Genomic DNA, 22,664 nt, shown 5'->3' with positions numbered 1-22,664 from the left:
CCCTTGTCATCCAAGATGTTCATGTCTTTCTTTCTTCAGTCATAAAGAAATTATGTTTTTTGAGGAAAACATTTCAGCATTTTTCTCCATATAATGGACTGATATGGTGCCCCGAGTTTGAACTTCCAAAATGCAGTTTAAATGAGGCTTCAAACTATCACAAATACGGTTGTAAACAATCCCAGCCGAGGAAGAAGGGTCTTATCTAGCGAAACAATGGGTTATTTTCATAAAAATAATACAAATATACTTTCTAATGCCAAACGCTCGTCTTGTCTTACTCTGCCTGGACCGTTTTTGTTCCGGTTCATGACGGTTAGGGTATGTCGAAAAACTCCCATCTCATGTTCTCCCTCAACTTCAAGATCATCCTATATCGCTGTTTTACCTTTTTTGTTAAGGGTATTTGTTGTTCTTTGCATGTTCACTTTGCAAACACTGGGTCTGTACTTCTGCAGCGATGTAGGATGATTTTGAAATGATTTTTGAAGTTGAGGGAGAAAATACGATTGGAGTTTTCGACATACCCTAACTGTCTTGAGTCAGAATACACAAAGTGCAGGAAGAGAAAGGCAAGACGAGCGTTTGAGATTAAAAAGTATTTCAATTGTACTTTTTTAATGAAAATAACCAATCGTTTCGCTAGATAAGACCCTTCTTTCTTGGCTGGGTTCATTTGAAGCCGCATTTAAACTGCATTTTGGAAGTTCAAACTCGGGGCACCATATCAGTCCATTATATGGAGAAAAATGCTGAAATGTTTTCCTCAAAAAACATAATTTCTTTACAACTGAAGAAAGAAAGACATGAACATCTTGGATGACAAGGGGGTGAGTACATTATATGTGAATCTTTGTTTTGGAAGTGGACTTCTCCTTTAAAAAGTATATAAATTGTCAATTTGTTTCGAAAGATAAGACCCTTCTTCCTCGGCTGGGATCGTTTAGAGCCATTTGAAACTGCATTTTGGAAGTTCAAACTTGGGGGCAATATTTAAGTCCATTATATGGAGATAATTCCTGATTTTTTTTTCCATCAAGAAACAATTTCTTATCGACTGAAGAAAGAAAGACACGACCATCTTGGATGACAAGGGGAGTAAATTATCTGTACATTTTTGTGCTTCTCCTTTAAATTTGTTTAAAAATCAGTACAAAATTGTGAAATATTATTGCAATTTCAAATAACTCCTTTCTATGTAAATATATTATAAAATGTAATTTATTCCTGTTATGATAAGCTGAATTTTTATAATCATTACTCCAGTCTTTAGTGTCACAGTATCTTTAAGAAATCAAATATTAGAAGAACAAACATCATGCATTCATTATACCTTTGTATATTTTCATAAGTAATAGTAAAATTGTATAATATTCAGTATTAGAGTCACAGGACTGTAACATGTAGCCTATTTGACATTCAGGAATTAATTGAATCTATCGTTTTACATTAGTCCTGTAGGTTGAGACAGTACTAGAGAGTGCAAAGGATCTTTCACATGTTGTTGTTGATGATGGTGATGGTGATGAAGATGAACTCCTCCCCTCCCGCTGAGCAGGTTTCAGGTTCTCAGTCTCTCGCTGAAGGTCTGACTCCGGACAGTCATGGAGAAGAAGCAGAGCGATCCAGACAGCTAGAGACACACGACTACCCCGAGCGGCTGACTGACAGCTAACCAGCAGCGGTTTATCTGACAGCTGAGGGAGTTCGGCTCGTGTCAGGATGGGCTGCGCGATCTCTGGATCCGGATTGACACCGAGAACAGCAGCGGAGAGCAGAAACACTGAGGATGAAGCTCCAGCGCGACTCACTCCGGATCACATCCAGCTCATCAAAGAGTCCTGGAAAGTCATCCAGGAGGACATCGCCAAAGTGGGAATAATCATGTTTGTCCGGTGAGAATTTTCTAGTGTTATCAGTTATTGCATCTCACTCAGCTCCGGTTTATTTGCACAGCTTTACAGACAATGCATGTTTTAGTTCACAAAGTGGAAATAAATCATTATGTTGCCCGCTGAATGTTAATGACAGATTAATATGTGTGACATTATACATGTTGATGTTTCACATCAACTCAGTGACTAACATTTAACAACATATCGATATATTACGTCATGTCTCGCGTTCCAAATCGATGAAAACTAGAGTCGTGCAGACCGGGGCAAGTTGTCACAAACACACACATGTAACCCTGGACCACAAAACCTGTCATAAGGGTCTTTTTTTTTTTTTAAATTGACATTTATACATAATATGAAAGTTATAAGCTTTCCATTGTAAGACAATAATGTCTGACCGAAATACAACTATTTGAAAATCTGTAATCTGAGGGTGCAAAAAACATTAAAATATTGAAAAAAGCATCTTTGAAGTTGTTCTTAGCAATGAGGTTCTTACCAATGCATATAACTAATCAAAAATTAAGTTTTGACATATATACAGTAGGAAATTAACAAAATACCTTTATGAAACATGATGTCCTAATGATTTTTGGCATGATTTTGACCCATGCAGTGTATTTTTGGCTATTTCTACAAATATATCTGTGCTACTTATGACTGGTTTTGTGGTCCAGGGTCACATATAGTCTATATAGAATCATTAATATAATATATTTTGCATATTTTCTGTTCATTTTAATTTTAATCATAGTTTTAGTCATTTTGGTGTTTGTGTGCATTGTTTTTTTTTTTTTTTTTTTTTTTTTTTTTTGTTTTTTAATATGTTTTACTAATTTTTATTTTTGTTTGTAGTTGTTTTAGCACTTGAAGTTAAAGTAAAAAAATGAGCGATAGAATGAGTGAAATATAAAAGAGGCTTACGTTTTTTATGGTGCTGTCGAACGATTAATCACAATTAATCGCATTCTAAAATAAATGTTTTTGTTTTTATATATATATATATATATATATATATATATATATATATGTGTGTGTGTGTGTGACCCTGGACCACAAAACCAGTCTTAAGTCACTGGGGTATACTGTGCCAAAAATACATTGTATGGGTCAAAATTATTTATTTTATGGCAAAAATCATTAGGAAATTAAGTAAAGATCATGTTCCATTAAGATATTTTGTAAAATTACTACTGTAAATGTATGAAAACTTCATTTTTGATTAGTAATATACATTGTTAAGAACATTATTTGAAGAAGTTTAAAGGTGATTTTCTCAATATTTTGATTTTTTTGCACCCTCAGATTCTTGATTTTAAATAGTTGCATCTCGGCCAAATATTGTCCTATCATAACATGCATACATCAATGAAAAGCTTATTTATTCAGCTTTCATATGATGTATAAATCTCAGTTTTGAAAAAATTACCCTTACGACTGGTTTTGTGATCCAGGGTCACATATATATATATATATATATATATATATATATACATATACATACTGTATATACATATATACATACACACATGCATGTATATGTTTAAGAAAAATGTTTATAAATACATTTATATATAATATCAATTCTATAAATATATACATGTTAACATTTTTTTTTTAAATATATACTGTATATGTATTCATTTATATATACATAATAAATACACACAGTATACACATATATTATGTAAACAAACTTTTATTTTGGATGCGATTAATAGTTTGACAGCACTAGGTTTTTTTTTTGGTCTCCTGTTTCAGTTAACCATAATAAACCTAAAATATATTAAATTATCTCATTTAGCATTTTGAGCCTATAACGGGGCAAGTTGTCACAGTGTATCAACAATTTATTTATTGAAATATGATATACTTTTTAAAACATCGTCCTGTTTAATGGCTAGATTTATGTTTATATAACTAATATTGCATATTGCATCTTAAAGTTATAAAATTGTTCAGGATCACAGAGAGTAAATCAAGTTTTTAGCTGCATTATGTAATGCAAAACCCTTTCAAATATTCATATCTGTCATAAAGAGGCACTTTTTACCATCTAATCAATTCACAGTAAAATCAAGTTTCGCCCTGAAGTGTTTCCCTGTTAAACATCTTATTTAAATGAGAAATGTGTCACATTATTGAAACAGAATGGTATTATGATACTGAATGGTGTTTATTAGTGGTTAGCAGACAACATTCAGCTCAGTGTTGATAAATGACGTCTGAAAGATTGACTTCAGCATCTAATCTGTCTAAAACACCAGAGCTCAGACTATCTGTGCCACTATGTAGGAATATAATGAGTTTTTGCTCTTGGTTGCATTTCATGCATCATGAAAAAGTACAACGTGCAAAGCTGAATCAGACTGAATCAGGTGAAAATAATGATTCAGAAGCAGTTTTCACATCTCTAGAGAGCTGATGCTCTATTTATATCCACATTAACATCAGGTGTGCCACAGTTCTTTTGTGCTAAAATACACAATTATAGACTTTCTGTAGCTGAACATCTTTCGAAAGAGTTTGAATTCTGTTTGGCTTAAAATGAAATGCTTTTCATACAGACAATAACCTGAATGCATCAAATTGGCAGAAGTTGAGGGTTAAAAACTGCATCTCTTTGAGTCTCATTGGGTTTGTCTAATATTTTACTGATTGTATTGATTTGCATCTGAGCGGCTGTTGTTATTGTGTTGTTATTGTTGGTTAATGTACTGATTCAAACTCTTTTCAGACTCTGACAGCTGCATTGTGTCAGTTTATTTTAGTCTTTCTTGGGCTTATTATGGACCGAAGTCATTTTTTTCCAGTATCACATTAATGGATAAACAAAAGCATTCAAAATGCAAACTCACTATAGAAGCATATAAATCTCCGTGAACATACTGGGACACATTCATTTGTTAGGAAACAACATTTGCTACTAATGATTGATTTGTGAAATGCTGGAGTTTGTGTGTGAAACAGCTGTTATGATGAAAATAAAATCTTTAAGAAACACAATCTCATTTAAAACTATTAAATATATCAGTATTTTATATTAATATATCTCAGTGTTATTTTAGTATCATGTTTGTACTATTATAGTTTGTTAAATGAGCTTTTATTTGTATATTTTGTTTTCATTTGAATTAAATGTATTAATTCATTCGTTTTAATTTAGGTTTTAGCAGTTTAGTTTTGTGTTTGTCGTATGAATTCGTTTTTGCCCTTTATAAATATGTAGCTTTTAATCATTTTTATTTTTAATTATTTTTTAAAATTATTTTAATACTTCAAGTTAAATGGGCTGAAAATAAGAAGTTAAAATTTAAAAATATTTTATTTAGAATTTTTTTATGATTTTAGTTTTAACAGTAATAATCCTAAAATATATTTAAAATAATCAAAATATATTATATTATGAAGATAAATCTGCAAATTAGGAAACACAATCTCATTTAAACCTTTGAAAAGTGTGTAAAACTATTAAATATATCAGAAAATATCTCAGTGAAGTATTAAAATTGTAAAAAATATTTTATTTTTAAATGAATTCCTTCGTTTTTTTAGTTTTTTGATTTTAGTTTTAAGTTTTCAGTTATTTTATTGTTTTAAATATTTGATTTTGAAATTTTATTTTATTTTTTTTATTATGAAGATAAATCTGCGAATTAGGAAACACAGTTTCATTTAAACCTTTGAAAAGTGTGTAAAACTATTAAATATATCAGTATTTTATATTAAAATATATCTCCGTGTTATTTTAGTATATTAGTTTGTAAATGAACTTTTATTAGTATATTAGTTTTTGCGTTTTATAAATATCTAGTTTTTAATCTTTTTTTTTTATATATTTTTTTTTAAATATTTTAATTCCTGAAGTTAAATGAAAATTAAAATGGGCTGAAAATAAGATGTTACATTTGTGAAATATTTTATTTTGAAATTTTTTAAATGATTTTAGTTTTAACAATAACAATCGTCAAATATATTTATCTATTTATCTTTTTAATTTGTTGATCCTATAGTGGAGCAAGTTGTTATCAACAGTGTATTTAATTGATATATCAGTTTATTGATATATCAACAGTGTATATAATGAAAATATATTTTCTAAGAAGTCATCTTCCATAATATGTCTGTGATTTATTGCATGTATATAGCTGTACATGAGCGTCTTCTCTGCAGTTTAAAGTAAGTTGCATTTCATTCATTCAATGGCTTGAATGCATTTGTTTTATAATTTCCTAATGTGTTATTTGTAATATATTTTTTCTAATGCAGTGACATTCTGATGTCTTTAGAGTATGTAAGATTTATAGTAAAATTCCAGATAATATAAATATCAGTTTAATATTCTGAAAACCCTTGAAGGCAACAAATGCAAGTTCATATTCCTGACAAAAGTACATGTAATTCCTCATTAAGTGTCTCCTGTAACCATGGTGAATAGGAACCTGTGTGTGAGAAGATGTCTAAGGATTGTGTGTGTGTGTGTGTGTGTGTTTCTCAGAGGAGCTTCTATTCCAGGTTTCAGGTCCTGCTGTGGCAAACGCTGCTGTCTAAACCGCCAGAGAAACTCATTATCGTTCCACAGGAGGAAAAGAAACGAGCACTGATGTCATTCTGCTGTTCTTCCTCACTGTATAATATGGCTTGTTGTGTCATTGATTTTGGACACTTAATCAAACTAAATTCACCCAAAATCACTCAAAATGTGCTCACCCTCAGGCCATCCAAGATTAGGATGAGTTTGTTTCTTCAGATTTGTTGAAATGTGTCATTGCATCACTTGCTGACCAATGGATGTGAATGGGTGCCGTCAGAATGAGAGTCCAAACAGCTGATAAAAACATCACAAGTAATCGACACCACTCCAGTCCATCAGTTAATGTCTTGAAGACAAAAAAAATTACATTTTCAGGCTGTTTAGGCTTGTAAACGGTGTTTGATCTGTGCAGATTTCTCTCCTGTTTCAGTCCAGACCACTTTTTCACTGGAGGAAGCGTTATTATGGATTATGAACTCGGATTTTAGCCAAAAATATGTCATGGATTTGTTTCTTTTGTCTTCTTAAGATGTGAACTGATGGATTGGAGTGGTGTGGATTACTTGTGGATTATTGTGATGTTTTTATCAGCTGTTTGGACTCTCATTCTGACGGCACCCATTCACATCCATTGGTGAACAAGCAGAGCTGTGTAGTAACTTTGGAACACATTAAAATGCACAAGTTCACAAACTTTTTTGTCATCTGATCCTCTTTAACCTAATATATTTACTTGAAGTACCCCTGAGATTTTAAAATCAATATTTTAATAATTAAGAATCACATTTGCATGTTCACTGGTTCTCTTATGATCACATGACATGCACATAAAATAAAATATTTAATTTTTTTGTATGCTTTTTAATCTGATTGATATTAAAATGATCTTTTTTAGGTATTTTTAATTATTTAAATAATTATTAGCTTTTCATTAAACTCATAAACCCCCTGCGGTTCCTTTATAAACACCAGTTTGGGAAACCTTGATGTAATATTATGTTTAATGCACTTAATGTTGTTAATAACAACAAATGGAATAATTTTTCTTACTATTTGTTTTTTTTTTATGTCCACTTCCAGAACAACAATTTACAAATAATTTACTCACTCCCTTGTCATCCAAGATGTTCATGTCTTTCTGTCTTCAGTCGTGGAGAAATTATGTTTTTTGAGGAAAACATTTCAGCATTTTTCTCCATATAATGGACTTGATTGGTGCCCTGATTTTGAACTTCCAAAATGTAGTTTAAATGCAGCTTCAAAGGCTCTAAACGATCCCAGCCGAGGAAGAAGGGTCTTATCTAGCGAAACAATCTGTCATTTTTTTCAAAAAATAAAAATTTGTTGACTTTTTAAGCACAAAAGCTTGTGTAGCACAGGCTGTGGGATGTGCATCCATGATGCTACGAATTAGTGATGGGTTGTTCTTGAATGATTCTTTCATTTTGAATCAGAATCAGAAAGAGCTTTTATTGCCAAGTATGCTTGTGCATACTATGAATTTGTTTTAGTGTCATTAGCTTCCAGTACACAGAGACAGCAACAACATACAGACAATAAACATAAGATGAGAATAAAATACACATATGTAAATATAAATAGACAAAACTTAGAAAAATAAGATGAGAAATAAATAAATACGTGGTATGTACAGTTGTGCTATAGATGACAGAATAGAATAGAATAGAAGAGGTAGAGATGCAGGGATGTGCTAGGATCGGGTGGTAACTAATAAATAAAAAGTTATTGCACATTATATTGCACAATGGGGGGAACATTTAACTGTTCATAAAGAGAATTGCCTGGGGGAGAAAACTGTTCTTGTGCCTGGTTGTCCTGGTGTTTGTGGCTCTGTAGCGCCGGCCAGATGGTAAAAGTTCAAAGAGATGATGACTTGGATGTGAGGGATGCAGAGTGATTTTCTGAGCTCTTTTCCTCACTCTGGATGAATACAGTTCTTGAAGGGTGGGCAGAGGAGCACCAATGAATCTTTAATGTGACTCAGGAAGAACAAGTCGTCTGGGGAGTGATTCGTTCAGTCACACATGCGCAACATCCTATTAGGTTCTGTACTGGAATTAGTTCAGCTGTTTCGAGTCTTAGAGTCGTTCGTTCATCTTATGGGGCTGCCACATGATGAACGAACGACTCAAACCCGAAAACTTGTCAGATAAGAGGTGAGGTGAACTAATCATAGACTACAGACCCAGGTAAACAATGAATGAATCTTTTCTGTTTCTTATAGCATTATAGTTTTGTCTTGTTTGTAGTGTGATCAACGTTTGTGTAAGCAGTAGATGTGTTAGGGAAGTAACATGTAACATTTTAATTATGTTTTGCTAATATGAACGAAATCACTCAAAAAGAGATTTGTTTGCTGAACGAGACTCAAAGGTCCGAGTCGGTAAAATGATCTGAACTTCCCATCACTACTATGAATCATGTCTAAGTTCATCGTCTGTGTACTCCGGCTAAAAAAGGTAGAGTATGAAAAACTCCATCTTATTTTCTCCTACAACTTGGGAGAAGGACATAGTTGTACATTTTTGTTTGTAAACAGCGTTTGACTTACTTGCACTTTTCTTAGTCTGTGCGTGTTCGCTTTGTAAACACTGGGTCTGTGGTTCCGCCTACGTTCCGTGTGACCTTTCAACATGATTCAGTAGTACGTGAACGTGCATCCCAGAGCCTGTGCTACACCAGCTTTTGTGCTTAAAAAGTATTAAAAAAATATTTTCTGAAAAAAATGGCAGATTGTTTCGCTAGATAAGACCCTTCTTCCTCGGCTGGGATCTTTTAGAGCCTTTGAAGATGCATTTAAACTACATTTTGGAAGTTCAAAATCGGGGCACAAATGAAGTCCATTATATGAAGAAAAATCCTGAGATGTTTTCCTCAAAAACCATAATTTCTTCACAACTGAAGACAGAAAGACATGAACATCTTGGATGACAAGGGGTTGAGTAAATTATTTGTGAATTGTTGTTCTGGAAATGGAGTTCTCCTTTAAATCAATGTGATAAACGAGTTAGCTCAAAAGTAATCTAAAAGTACTCTGATTACATTACCTAAAATGTGCAATGTAATGGATTACGTTACTAACTACAATTTTTGTCATGTAATTTGGAATCAGTAACGGATTATGATTTGTAAGTCATCTACCCAGCTCTGTGAACAAGTGATGGAATGGCAAATTTCTGCAAATCTGCTTTCTTTTCATTTTTGGCTAATTCCATATGAGTTCTATACAGTATATGTGATTTCTAAAATGGTATTGAACTTAAATTTAACAAAATCAATCAAAATGTGCTTTAAGCAAGATTAGGATGAGTTTGTTTCTTCATCAGATTTGTTGAAATGTGTCATTGCATCACTTGCTCACCAGTGGATGTGAATGGGTGCCGTCAGAATGAGAGTCCAAACAGCTGATAAAAACATCGCAATAATCCACACCACTCCAGTCCATCAGTTAATGTCTTGAAGACAAAAAATTGTACATTTTTGGGCTGTTTAGGCTTGTAAACGGTGCTTGATCTGCAGATTTCTCTCCTGATTCAGACCAAACCACCTTTTCACTGAAGGAAGCGTTGTTATGGATCATGGACTCAATGTATTTTAGTTAAAAATGTCTTAATGATGGATTTGTTTTAGCTTTTGTCTTCTCAAGATGTTAATTGATGGACTGGAGTGGTGTGGATTACTTGTGATGCTTTTATCAGCTGTTTGGACTGACGGCACCCATTCACATCCATTGGTGAGCAAGCGATAAAATGACACATTTCTACGAATCTGCTTTCTTTTAATTTTTGCCTAACTAATTATTTAAGAGTTCTATGTGTGATTTGTTGAAACTGTATTGAACAGTTACTTTTAAACTTTTTTTTCAAAAACAACAAACAAAAGATACACAAACACTGTTCACCTGAAAACGATGAAGAAAAGCGAACATTACTGAAGAGATCTGATGAAGGACATTCAGTGTTCTTTGGGTTTTTCCCTCAATTTCCTTTATTTGTAGCATTTTACTGCATCTTCATCATAACAGCTGTTTCACAGACAAAAACTGCAGTGTCCTCCTGTTTCACAAATAGATCTGTTTCTTCAGCAGCAGATGTTGTCTCTACTGACAAATGAATGTCATCAGCTCCTGATGAACATCAGATTGAGCTCAAACTCCGACTGCGCTGTTGTTCCCCAATCAGTGTGTGGTGTAGGTCACTCTGTCGTGCCCTTCCTAGTGTGGAAAAAGCATGAAAGTTTCCTAGACAACCAGCAGAGCTTCAGTGATTAGACTGGATCAGATGGATGAACGGATCACGGTCCGTAACGTCTGGAAAATCAGGAACATCCCTCACTCAAACTGTTCTTTTAGGAACTGTTCACTGAAAGGTTGTTTGGCATGGCATCACTGGAAAAACACCCATTTGGAACTTTAAGAGTGTAGAAGTCTTAATAGATCATTATAAAGCAGCACATGTGCTATTAAAACATGTAGACGACATTATGTTATTCTCAGAATGTTTAAGCTTTGTAATAATGTTCTCAAAATGTTAGCACAAAAACATAATTTATACATTGTGTATATTCATGGAACATTTGTTTAACATATTTTTTAAATGTTACTTTTGCTTCAGAATGTTCAGAGAACATTCAAAAGTAACATTCCAATGTTTTCGAAATGATACAATTGGATTGGAAGGTTCTGTTAATGTTTGAATAGCTAGAAAAAAATTACAAACATAAACTGAAAATATAAAAATTATATCTAATTCAAAACATTTGTCAAAATAGTACATAAGTGATAGTGAAGTATACATTTAATTCTGTAAAATAAATCTATTTTTATTGTTACATTTTCAAAACTCATTTTATGTTTGCTTTATATACTTATATTTAGATTTATTCATTCACTGACTTTAAGTAATTGATTTAAAAGTAAAATTAAAAATCAAATAAATAAAATGTCTCTAAATTTAATTCTATAAAATAAATCTATTTTTATTGTTACATTTTTTAAAATTCATTTTATATTTAGATTTATTTTCTATACTTATATTTATTTACATTTTTAAAAATCACATATAAGTAAAATGTCTATAAATTTAATACAAAATAAATAATACTAAAATAAATAAATAAAACTTATGAATAAATACTTATTCATTTACTAACTTTGTTTTAATTTGTTTACATTTTTAAAAATGTAATAAATAAAAAAAAGTCTCTAAATTTAATGCTATAAAATAAATCTATTTTTATTGTTACATTTTCGAAACTCATTTTATATTTGTAATTAGTTTATATACTTATATTTATTAATTTACTGACTTTAGTTTTTTAATAAATTTTCTAAAAATATTTTTACATTTTTTCAAAAATTACAAGTAAAACGTCTCTATAAATTTAATACAAAAATAAATAATGCTGAAATAAATAAATAAATAAAACTGCAAATATAAAAATACAATTATTTCAAAATATTGACCGAAATAGTAAACCAGTGATGCTAAAGTAGCACTGCTGTTATTTGTGAGTTGTGATTGTGGCGGCTGATTGTCTGTTGTCTTGGTAACAGGTTGTTCGAGACGCATCCCGAGTGTAAAGACGTCTTCTTCTTGTTTCGGGATGTGGAGGATCTGGAGAGGTTACGCACCAGCAGGGAGCTGCGTGCACACGGCCTGCGGTCAGTTTTCAGCCGTACACACGCTTACTAGTGCTCAAGGGCTCATTCAGAGTCGCAAACACTCATCCTGACTGCTGTGTGTGTGTGTGTGTGTGAAGAGTTTTTAATAAATAAATAGGAGTAGTAAGTGTTTGGGTTTGTGGTTGTGTTTTTCTGAGCATATGTGTAAAGGCATTAGAAGGGCAATTCATGTCAGATGTTTATTAGGGAGCAGAAATAACAAGCTGTTAAAGAAAGAGATTTAGTTTGATTTGCACTGCAGGATGAGAGAAAAACAGATGAGAGGCGACATTAGTGCTTTATTAGTGAGAGACGTGACACTTTCCATTAGCTTTGATTGACACACATCATGTGACACACAGATCCACGTGTGTTTATTCAAGTGTCTGAATACTGGAAAGGATGTGGTTTTACCACCATAGTACATCTTTAAACCATGCACTTTTTTATTTAATTAAAAAAAATTAAATCACAAATGAAATGTCTATATAAATCATGATCTAACAAAATCTTTTTTTTTTAATTAAAAAAAAATATATATTTTTATATATTATATAATATATATTTTTTAAATCACAAATAAAATGTCTCTATAAATTTAATTCTGTAAAATAAATCTATATTTTATTGTTACGACTCATTTTATATTTATTTAATATACTTATATTTATACTTATATTTATTAATTTACTGACTTTATTTTTTAATGAATTTTTTAACATTTTTAAAAGGCACAAATAAAATGTCTCTAGAAATTTAATTCTATAAAATACATATTTTTATTGTTACATTTTCAAAACTCATTTTATATTTATATTTATTTTATATACTTATATTTATTCATTTACTGACTTAATTTTTTTAATTAATTTTTTTTTTTACATTTTTTAAAAATCACAAATAAAAGAAATGTTTCTATGAAGTTAGTTCTATAAAATAAATCTATTTTTCAAAATGCATTTTATATTTATATTTATTTATTTTATATACTTATATTTATTAATTTGCTGATATATATCATGATCTATCATTATAATCTGACTTTATTTTTAAAATATTTTTAAAAATATTTTGTACATTTTTAAAAAATCACAAATAAATAAAATGTCTCTATAAAGTTAATTCTATAAAATAAATCTATTTTTTATTGTTACATTTTCAAAACTCATTTTATATTTATTTTATATACTTATATTTATTCATTTACATTTACATATATATATATATATATATATATACATTAAATACATATATATAAATATATAAATTATGATCTATCATTATTATCTGACTTTATTTTTTAATTCATTAAAAAAATATATTTATCTATTTACATTTTAAAAAAATAATGAATAAATAATGTCTTTATCAGTTTAATTCTATAAAATAAGTCTATTTTTTATAGTTACATTTTCAAAACTCACTTTATATTTATTTTATATATTTATATTTATTCATTCACTGATATATATCATGATCTATCATTATAATCTGACTTTATTCTTTAATTATTTTTTACAAATATTTTTTACATTTTTAAAAAATCACAAATAAATAAAATGTCTCTATAAATTGAATTATTTAAAATAAATGTATTTTTTATTGTTACATTTTCAAGACACTTTATATTTATTGTATATACGTATATATTTATTCATTTACTGACTATTTTTTACTTAATTTTTAAAAAATATTCTTTACAAGTAAAATTTCTCAAAGAATTTAATGCTATAAAATAAATCTATTTTTTATTGTTACATTTTCAAAATTCATTTTATATTCATATTTATTTTATATACTTATATTTATACTTGTATTTATTCATTTACAGATAAATAAAATGTCTCTATAAATTTATATATAAAATAAATCTATTTTTTATCATTTTATAATCATTTGATATTTTATTTTTTAATTATTTTTTGTATTTACATTTATATTTATCAAAAAAATCACTTATATTTAAAAAAAATCACAGATAAATAAAATGTCTCTATAAATTTAATACTATAAAATAAATCTATTTTTATTGTTACATTTTCAAAACTCCTTTTTTTATTTTATATACTTATATTTATTCATTTACTGATATATATATATATATATATGTATATATATATATATATATATATATATATAAATTATGATCTAACATTATTATCTGACTTTTTTAAATAATTTAAAAAATATTTTTTACATTTTACAAAAATTATGAATAATCTTTATCAATTTAATTCTATAAAATAAGTCTATTTTTATAGTTACATTTTCAAAACTCATTTTATATTTATTTTATATATTTATTCATTTACTGACTTTATTTTTTAATTGATTTTTTTAAATTTTGTTTTTAAATCACATAAGTAAAATGTCTCTATGAATTTAATACTATAAAATAAGTCTATTTTTTATTCTTACATTTTCAAAACTCATTTTTAATATTGATTTTATATACTTACATTTATCAGTAAATGAATATGTGTATCAGTAGTTTCATTAATATAGTTTAGTCTAACTCTACCTGTTTTTAGCTGTCAAGCAACTAAACACGAATGTGCATTAATATCCAATGTGTGAGTTTATGTGAGTCTGTAATAAAACAAGTTTCCAGTGTTGTAGATGTTAAGAGACACTTGAGTCTGTAAAATGATGTTTACTATTATTATCGAATCCACTCAGCGGCGCAGCGGCGTGAAAATCCCCGGAACACCAATTACCGGAAACACCGGAGCGGATCCGCGGCGCTGCTGTCTGTCAGACTCACGCTGCTTTAAAGGCCAAGTGGCTGTTGAGCGGCGGGCGGACTGTGAGGATGAGGATGATCACTGATGATGATGATGACAGTGTGTGTTTGTAATGAGGTCGCGCCGCTCGCTCTTCACAGCATGAAAACACACGACGCGGCCGCGGGCGGCAGCAGCGCTCTGTGTCTGATTGTCAGCGTCACGCTGGGATTCACACCAAACTTTATCGGTTCAGGGAAACATTAGTGACCCCGGTGTTTGCGAACACTGTTGAAACATGTTTTTATAACTCAGACATCGAATGAAATCTGTGTTTAGTCCTGAAACGAGCTCTTTTGTGCTGTTTGAACAGCGTGATGTCGTTCATCGAGAAGAGCGTCGCCAGACTCGATCAGCTGGAGCGTTTGGAGATTCTGGCGCGGGAACTCGGGAAGAGCCACTTCCGCTACAACGCGCCGCCCAAATACTTTGGGGTAAAAATCGTTTCAAACACATTATTTGTGTGCATGGATTTATTAAAATAATATTAGTAATCATTTTAATTAATAGCAATAATAATAATAAAATAATTACAAAATAAATTTTAAAAAGTATAAACTAATTATAAAATAATAAAAATATATTAATAATAATAATAATAATCTCACATGTATGTTTTAAGTAACTGGTAAAATTTTTCTTATTGTTGATTTTCTGTAGAATTTAAAAAAAAAAAAAAAAATATATATATATATATATATATATTAATTTAGATCACTGTGAACTTATGTTTTTTCCCCAATGTAAAATCCATGATTTGACTTTTTGGTTACCAAATTTGTTTTTCTGTGCAGTTTGTACTCTCTTTTGCATGTGTGTATTTTATGTTGAAAAATATGGTGAACGTATTGTGATATGGATGTTCTGTGAAATAAAAATATTGTAAATAATCATATATTTTTTTCTGTAGAATAATAGTCCTTTGTAGTAATTTTTAGTTTACAACAAAATTGTTTGTTGCTTATTTCTAAGCTCATTTTTGGCTGTGAACTTATGTGAAGATTTTTTTTTATCCTTTCTTAATTTCTGAAGTCCTGAATTATTTTGTTAATATTTTGATTTAATTGTATTCTTCTTCTTTTTTTCGGTTTTCACTTTAATTGTAAAGCTTTAGTAGTTTTGTTGTTGGTTTTTTTTTGTAATAAATGCAGTAAATAAAATATAATATAATTATTTTTTAAACTAACTAATTATATCTATCCATCTATGTATTTTTATTGAAGTTCCATGATCAGATAAATTTAAGAAACAGATATAAGAAAGCAAATACGAAACAGAAATCTGGGTTTGATTAATTTCTGAAGTCCTGAATATTTTGAATTTATTTATTTTTATTTTTTTTCCCGGGTTTCACTTTAATTTTAAAGCTTTAGTAGTTTTGTTGGGTTTTTTTGTCATAAATGCAATAAATAAAAATATAAAATAAAATGTTTTTTTTTTTTTTGTTACATAATTTATTTTAACTAACTATATATAGATATATGTATAGACACATTCATTTATTTATTAATTTATTTTTATTGAAGTTCCATGAACAGATAAATTTAAGAAAAGATATAAGAAAGCAAATAAAAAAACAGAAATTTGGGTTTGATTACATCATTGAAATGACAAATTCTTCATGAATATAACTTAATTTCTGACGTCCTGAATTTTATTTTTAATATTTTGAATTAAATTGTTTTTGTTGTTGTTGTTGTTTTGGGGGGTTTCACTTTAATTTTAAAACATTAAAAACATGTTTAAAAGTTATTTTTTGTTTGTTTTTTTTTGACTTTTGTTTTTTTTTTTTTGGTCATAAATGCAATAAGTAAAAATATAATATAAAATACGTTTTTTCGTTACATAATTTATTTTAACTAACTGACTAACTAATACATACATTTCTTTTTTTTCTTTTTTTTTTTTGAATTTATTGAAACTCCATGATCAGATAAATTTAACAGATATAAGAAAGCAAATAAAAAACATAAATCTGGGTGATTGCTTCAATGAAATGACAAATTCTACATGAATGTAAATTAATTTCTGAAGTCCCGAATTTTATTAACATTTTGAATTAATTTTTTTTTTCAGGTTTCACTTTAATTTTAATGCTTTAGTAGTTTTTTTGTCATAAATGCAATAAATAAAAATATTATATAAAATGTTGTTTTTTTTTAATTGACTAGCTATATATATATATATTTATTTATTTATTTATTTTTAAAAATGTTTTTATTTGTCATTATGTGTAATCAGTGTGATTGTGTGTTTCAGTATGTGGGAGCCGAGTTCATCTGTGCTGTTCGGCCGATTTTGAAGGACAGATGGACGCCTGAACTGGAGCAGGCCTGGAAGGTAATGAAACACAAACTCTAATGATTTCAGAGAGTAAAGTATTCACCCTCTTCAAACACCTCCACATTTAACCTCATTTCCCTCCAGAGGTTTGAGGTTTTTCTCATCAGCAGCTCAATGAGAGTCTGAAGCACTGATGATGATGATGATGATGATGATGATGATGATGATGATGTCATGCTCACTTGTGTCCGCTGTTGTTTGGTTTGTTGTCGGTTCTCATGGTTTTGTCTTTTGCATCACATATGTAAGTGACACATATGAATGACTGATCTTTAGTTCTCACGATGTTCATGTCTTTCTGTCTTCAGTCGTAAAGAAATTTTGTTTTTTGAGGAAAACATTTCGGGATTTTTCTCCATATAATGGACTTCATTTGTGCCCTGATTTTGAACTTCCAAAATGTAGTTTAAATGCAGCTTCAAATGGCATGGAAGAAGGGTCTTATCTAGCGAAACAACTGGTTATTTTCTAATAACAAATTGACAGTTTATACACTCTTTAACCTCAAATGCTCATCTTGTCTAGCTCTGCGTGAACTCTGTGTAATCCGGGTCGATACAGTTAGTGTATGTCGAAAAACTCCCATCTCATGTTCTTCAAAATCATCCTATATCGCTGTTTTACCTTTTTTGTTATGGGTGTTTGATCTTCTTTGCGTGTTCACCAGAGCCGGACAGTAACGGAGTACATTTACTTGAGTACAGTACTTAAGTACAATTTTGAGGGATCTGTACTTTACTCGAGTATCATTTTTGGGGAGTACTCATGACTTTACTCAAGTACATTTGAGAGGCAAATATTGTACTCTTTACTCCACTACATTTCCATCCATAAGCGTGAGTACCCGTTACTTCTTCTAAAAAAAAAGGAAAAAAGAAAAATCTCAGAAACCCTCAATTTGTTGTTTCCCTCTCAAACACGATTGGATTGTGCAGGCGCCACTGATTGCCACTCAAATTAGCTGAATTTTATTTTTCCTTATTTGTACGCTGACCTAAACACAGCTGATTAGCTGATTTTCTTTAATCACTTAATCACGGTCAGGTTCAGAGGTGTGTCAGAACATTGCTATATTGCCTTTGCTGGTTTAGGTTTATTGATTTGATTGATGAAAAAACAGAGAAACTCACATGTACACACAATTGTTAGCTGAATTTTCTTTTCTGATATTACACATTAATGTAAGCTGAGCATTTGGCTTTAATGTTCTTGAGTATGCGGTGTGTTTAACACAGTCAGGTTCAAATGTGGGTGCAAAAAATCCATTAAAACTCTAGCAGAGGTTTGTCAGAGCATTGCCATTGTGGGCAAGTGAGAAATGTTAAATAAAGCAACATGGTAAAAAGATGAAAATGACTTGATTTTACTTTCAATTCCTTTTACATTCTCCAAGGTATTAACATTAACATTTTTCATAACTTCATGTAGGACGTTTCTGTACATAAATGTAAGCACTGTGGCAGTAGTAATGCAATATTTAGAAAATGTACTCTTGTACTTGATACTCAAGTACTTTTAAAAACAAGTACTTCAGTACTTTTACTTAAGTAGACATCTGACTGTAGTACTTTTACTTGTACTTGAGTAAAATTTAGCAAGGGGTATCTGTACTTTTACTCAAGTAATGAACCTGTGTACTCTGTCCGCCTCTGGTGTTCACTTTGTAAACACTCGGTTAGTACTTCTGCAGCGATTTTGAAGTTGGAGGAGAAAATGAGATGGGAGTTTTTCAACATACACTAACTGTATTGACCCGGATTACACAGAGTTCACGCAGAGCTGGACAAGAACAGCATTTGAGGTTAAAAAGTATATACATTGTCTTTTTTTTTTTTTTGTTTGTTTGTTTGTTTGTTTGTTTTTTTTAGAAAACTCGGCTGGGATCGTTTAGAGCCTTTGAAGCTGCATTTAAACTACATTTTGGAAGTTCAAAATCGGGGCACAAATGAAGTCCATTATATGGAGAAAAATCCTGAAATGTTTTCCTCATTTCTTTATGACTGAAGACAGAAAGACATGAACATCTTGGGTGAAAAGGGGGTGAGTACATTATATGTATATTTTTGTTCTGGAAGTGAACTAATCCTTTAAGAAAGTTTGATCAATTTCTAAGACATTTATAAGAATGGGGATATATTAATAGTTTCTCTTAATGTTAATATTCATAATGTTAATATTAATTTTCTTAATGTTAACACATCTTATTTTTTTCTTAAGAATAATATAACATGTTAAGCCAGGGGTGCTCAACCCTGACTCAACCTGGAGATCGACTTTCCTGCAGAGTTCAGCTCCAACCCTGACCAAACACACCTGAACCAGCTAATTAGGATCTCAGGGAGCGCTTGCTGATTACAGACAGGTGTGTTTGATTAGGGTGGGAACTAAACTCTGCAGGAAAGTCGATCTCCAGGAACAGGGTTGGGCACCCCTGTGTTAAGCTGTTGTGTGGTTATTTTAGTATCATTACTATTATATGTTTTTGTTAATAACAAATTAGATTTCATTTGTACATTCTCTGTTTTCACTGTCTTTGAGTTTTTGTAAATTTTATTAGCTGATATTTACAGTTTTAGTTATTGGTTATGAAATAAAATATGTTTATACACATACATATATATATATACAAACCAAACATATATTTTTTTTTATATAAACCCTTGTTTAATGGAAATATTATTGGTTATGAAATTAAAAAATCTGTTTGTTTGTTTATATATAAACCCTTGTTTTTTATATATATATATATATGTGTGTTTCCTATCGCCCTTTTTTTATATATATATATATTTTTTTAAAAATAATTTTCTGAATGTAAAGTCCATGGGATATTTTCATATATTATTGTTAGTGTTTATTGTTTGTGTAGTTAGTTTTTTGGGTTTTTTTTAGTGTGTTGTATTATTACAAACTGCCCAAAAAATGTTGGCGGATGGTAATTCCATCTTGATCATTTCAAAGATTTTTAAGAGCACAAGAATTTTCCTCAGAAGACCATTTTTTCTTAAGAAATATTGGTAACACTTTACATTAAGGTTAGTTAACACACTGTAAACTAAAAATGCACAACAGTATTTTTATTAACTAACATTAACAAAGATTAATAAATAGTGTAATGTATTGTTTGTTCATGTTAGTTAATACATTAACTAATGTCATCAAATGACACCTTTTTGTAAAATGTTACCTGAATACCGTAAGAGAAAAATAAGAACACTTGCAAGTAATATTGTGGATATATAAATGATACTTGACGTTTTCTTTTTTTTTCTTGTGGTATTTGACAAATGCATTTAATCTAGAATATTTGTTTTGATAAATTTTCTCAAATCCAGAAATACTTGGTATTCTGCATGTCTTTTTACTATAATAGCTTTTGTTGATATTTTGAATTAGGTTTTCATTTGTGAACCTGGAGCACAAAACCAGTCTTACATAGCACAGGTATATCTATAGCAATAGCCAACAATACATTGTATGGATCAAAATTATACAATTTTTTTTTATGCCAAAAATTATGAGGATAGTAAGTAAAGATCATGTTCTGTGAAGATATTTTGTAAATTTCCTACTGTTCCTACACTGCCCTCCAAAAGTTTGGAAAACTAGAAAAGTGGGGTTTTGGACAATATTGGCATGAATCCTTTTTAATTTGTGATAATTTTGCAGTGATAAGGGACAACACAAACTATGAAAACACATTTTATTACATAAACAGTTTGCACATAGAAAAAACATAGATTTTCAATTCATCAAAATATCCTGCATTAGCAGCTATTACATAATCTGGGCATAAATTCATTGTATTCTAAATCTAATTGGCAATCAATTGTTGAAGCTATTAAGGTGTGCTGACCCAAAAATCTTTTAAAAACCTGGACCAAGTTTAAACCAGGAACCAGGCATCACAGCTGGCAAAGGGGCATGTCTGACTTTGATATGTATATATTGCCATTATTATGTAAACAAAATAATTATTACTATTGCTGGTCTTCAATGATAATGTCAACTTAGTTTAATGTATTTGCACCAAAAAAATGATAAGGATTTATGCTGATATCATCCAAAACCACACTTTGCCAGGGGTGTTTCCAAACCTTTAGAGGGCAGTGTATATAAACCTTGTTTAATGCAAATTTTAACATATTTCCTATCAGTTTTGTTGTTGTTGTTTTGTTTTTGTCTTGTGGTGTTGTAATAATATTAGAAACAGCCCAAAAAATGTTTTAAACATCCTTACTTTGGAGATTTAAGATAGGTAGAGGTAATTCCATCTTTGATTTCAAAGATTTTTTGGAGGACAAGAATTTTGTTCATAAGATGTTTTTTCTTAAGAAATATTGGTAACACTTTACAATAAGGTTAGTACACTGTGAACTAACAATGAACAACTGTAGTTTTATTAACTAACATTAACAAAGATTTATAAATAGTGTAATGTATTGTTTGTTCATGTTAGTTAATGCATTAACTAATGTCAACAAATGACAGCTTATTGTAACGTGTTACCTAAATATCATAAGAAAAAACATTTGCTATTTGCAACATTTGATATTTGACGCCATTAGACAAATGTGTTTAACTCAGAATATTTATTTTGGTCATTTTTTTCAAGTCCAGTTATATTTAGTATCTTTGATTTACTATAATAGCTTTTCTTAATATTTTGAATTAGGTTTTCGTATGTGAACCTGGAGCACAAAACCAGTCTTAAGTATTACAGGTATATTTGTAGCAAAAGCCAACAATACATTGTATGGATCAACATTATACATTTTTCTTTTATGCCAAAAATTATGAGAATGTTCCAGGAAGATATTTTGTAAATGTCCTACCATAAATATATCAAAAAGTTAATTTTTAATTAGTAATATGCACTTGCTAAGAACTTCATTTGGACAACTATAAAGGCGATTTTCTCAATATTTTGATTTTTTGGCACCATCAGGTTTCAAGTTTTCAAACAGTTGCATCTTGCACAAATATTGTCCTATCATAACATCCATACATCAACAGAAAGCTCATTTATTCAGCTTTCAGATGATTTATAAATCAATTTTAAAAAATGTACCCTCATGACTGTTTTATGGTCCAGGGTCACATATTCTCTGCTTTCACTTTAATTTTCAAGTCTTAGTAATTTTTTGTTTTTTCCAGTTATATGTCTATAATTTTTATTAGTTATTGGTTTTGAAATAACCAAGTAAAGTTCTTAAATATTTATCATTTTTCTGATCACTGTACATGCTACATTTCTAGTAAGTGATTTGCTTTTCCTCTCCAGACGTTGTTTCAGTACGTGACGGGGATCATGAAGGACGGTTATCTGGAAGAAGAGCGGAGCAAACGCAACCAAACGCTGACGTCCGGCAAAGAGCGACCCGACAAGAGAAACACGGCCATTTAATTTCACAAAGCTGACG

At 30.1% G+C, this 22,664-nt stretch overlaps 1 protein-coding gene across 1 annotated transcript; it reads left to right on the top strand.

Annotated features, from left to right (window-relative positions):
* Positions 1 to 1,554: 1,554 nt before the first annotated feature.
* xgb (x globin) lies at positions 1,555 to 22,663 on the top strand. Its single transcript, XM_051134146.1, has 5 exons — positions 1,555 to 1,895; positions 12,008 to 12,115; positions 15,212 to 15,332; positions 17,158 to 17,238; positions 22,526 to 22,663. Exons 1-5 carry the CDS (start codon positions 1,723 to 1,725, stop codon positions 22,646 to 22,648), a joined length of 606 nt encoding a protein of 201 aa, XP_050990103.1. The 5' UTR covers positions 1,555 to 1,722; the 3' UTR covers positions 22,649 to 22,663.
* Position 22,664: the final 1 nt, after the last annotated feature.

The sequence above is a fragment of the Labeo rohita genome, chromosome 17 (genome assembly GCF_022985175.1).
Source record: "Labeo rohita strain BAU-BD-2019 chromosome 17, IGBB_LRoh.1.0, whole genome shotgun sequence".
Classification (NCBI taxonomy): domain Eukaryota; kingdom Metazoa; phylum Chordata; class Actinopteri; order Cypriniformes; family Cyprinidae; genus Labeo; species Labeo rohita.
The sequence above is the reverse complement of the archived record's forward strand: the minus strand, read 5'-3'. Positions and strand labels throughout refer to the sequence as shown.

Coding starts and splice junctions, on each gene's coding strand:
- xgb (XM_051134146.1), top strand. CDS start 1,723: ATGGGCTGCGCGATCTCTGGATCCGGATTGACACCGAGAACAGCAGCG. Junction 12,116..15,211: donor CTGCGTGCACACGGCCTGCG/GTCAGTTTTCAG, acceptor CTGTTTGAACAG/CGTGATGTCGTTCATCGAGA. Junction 15,333..17,157: donor CGCCGCCCAAATACTTTGGG/GTAAAAATCGTT, acceptor TGTGTGTTTCAG/TATGTGGGAGCCGAGTTCAT.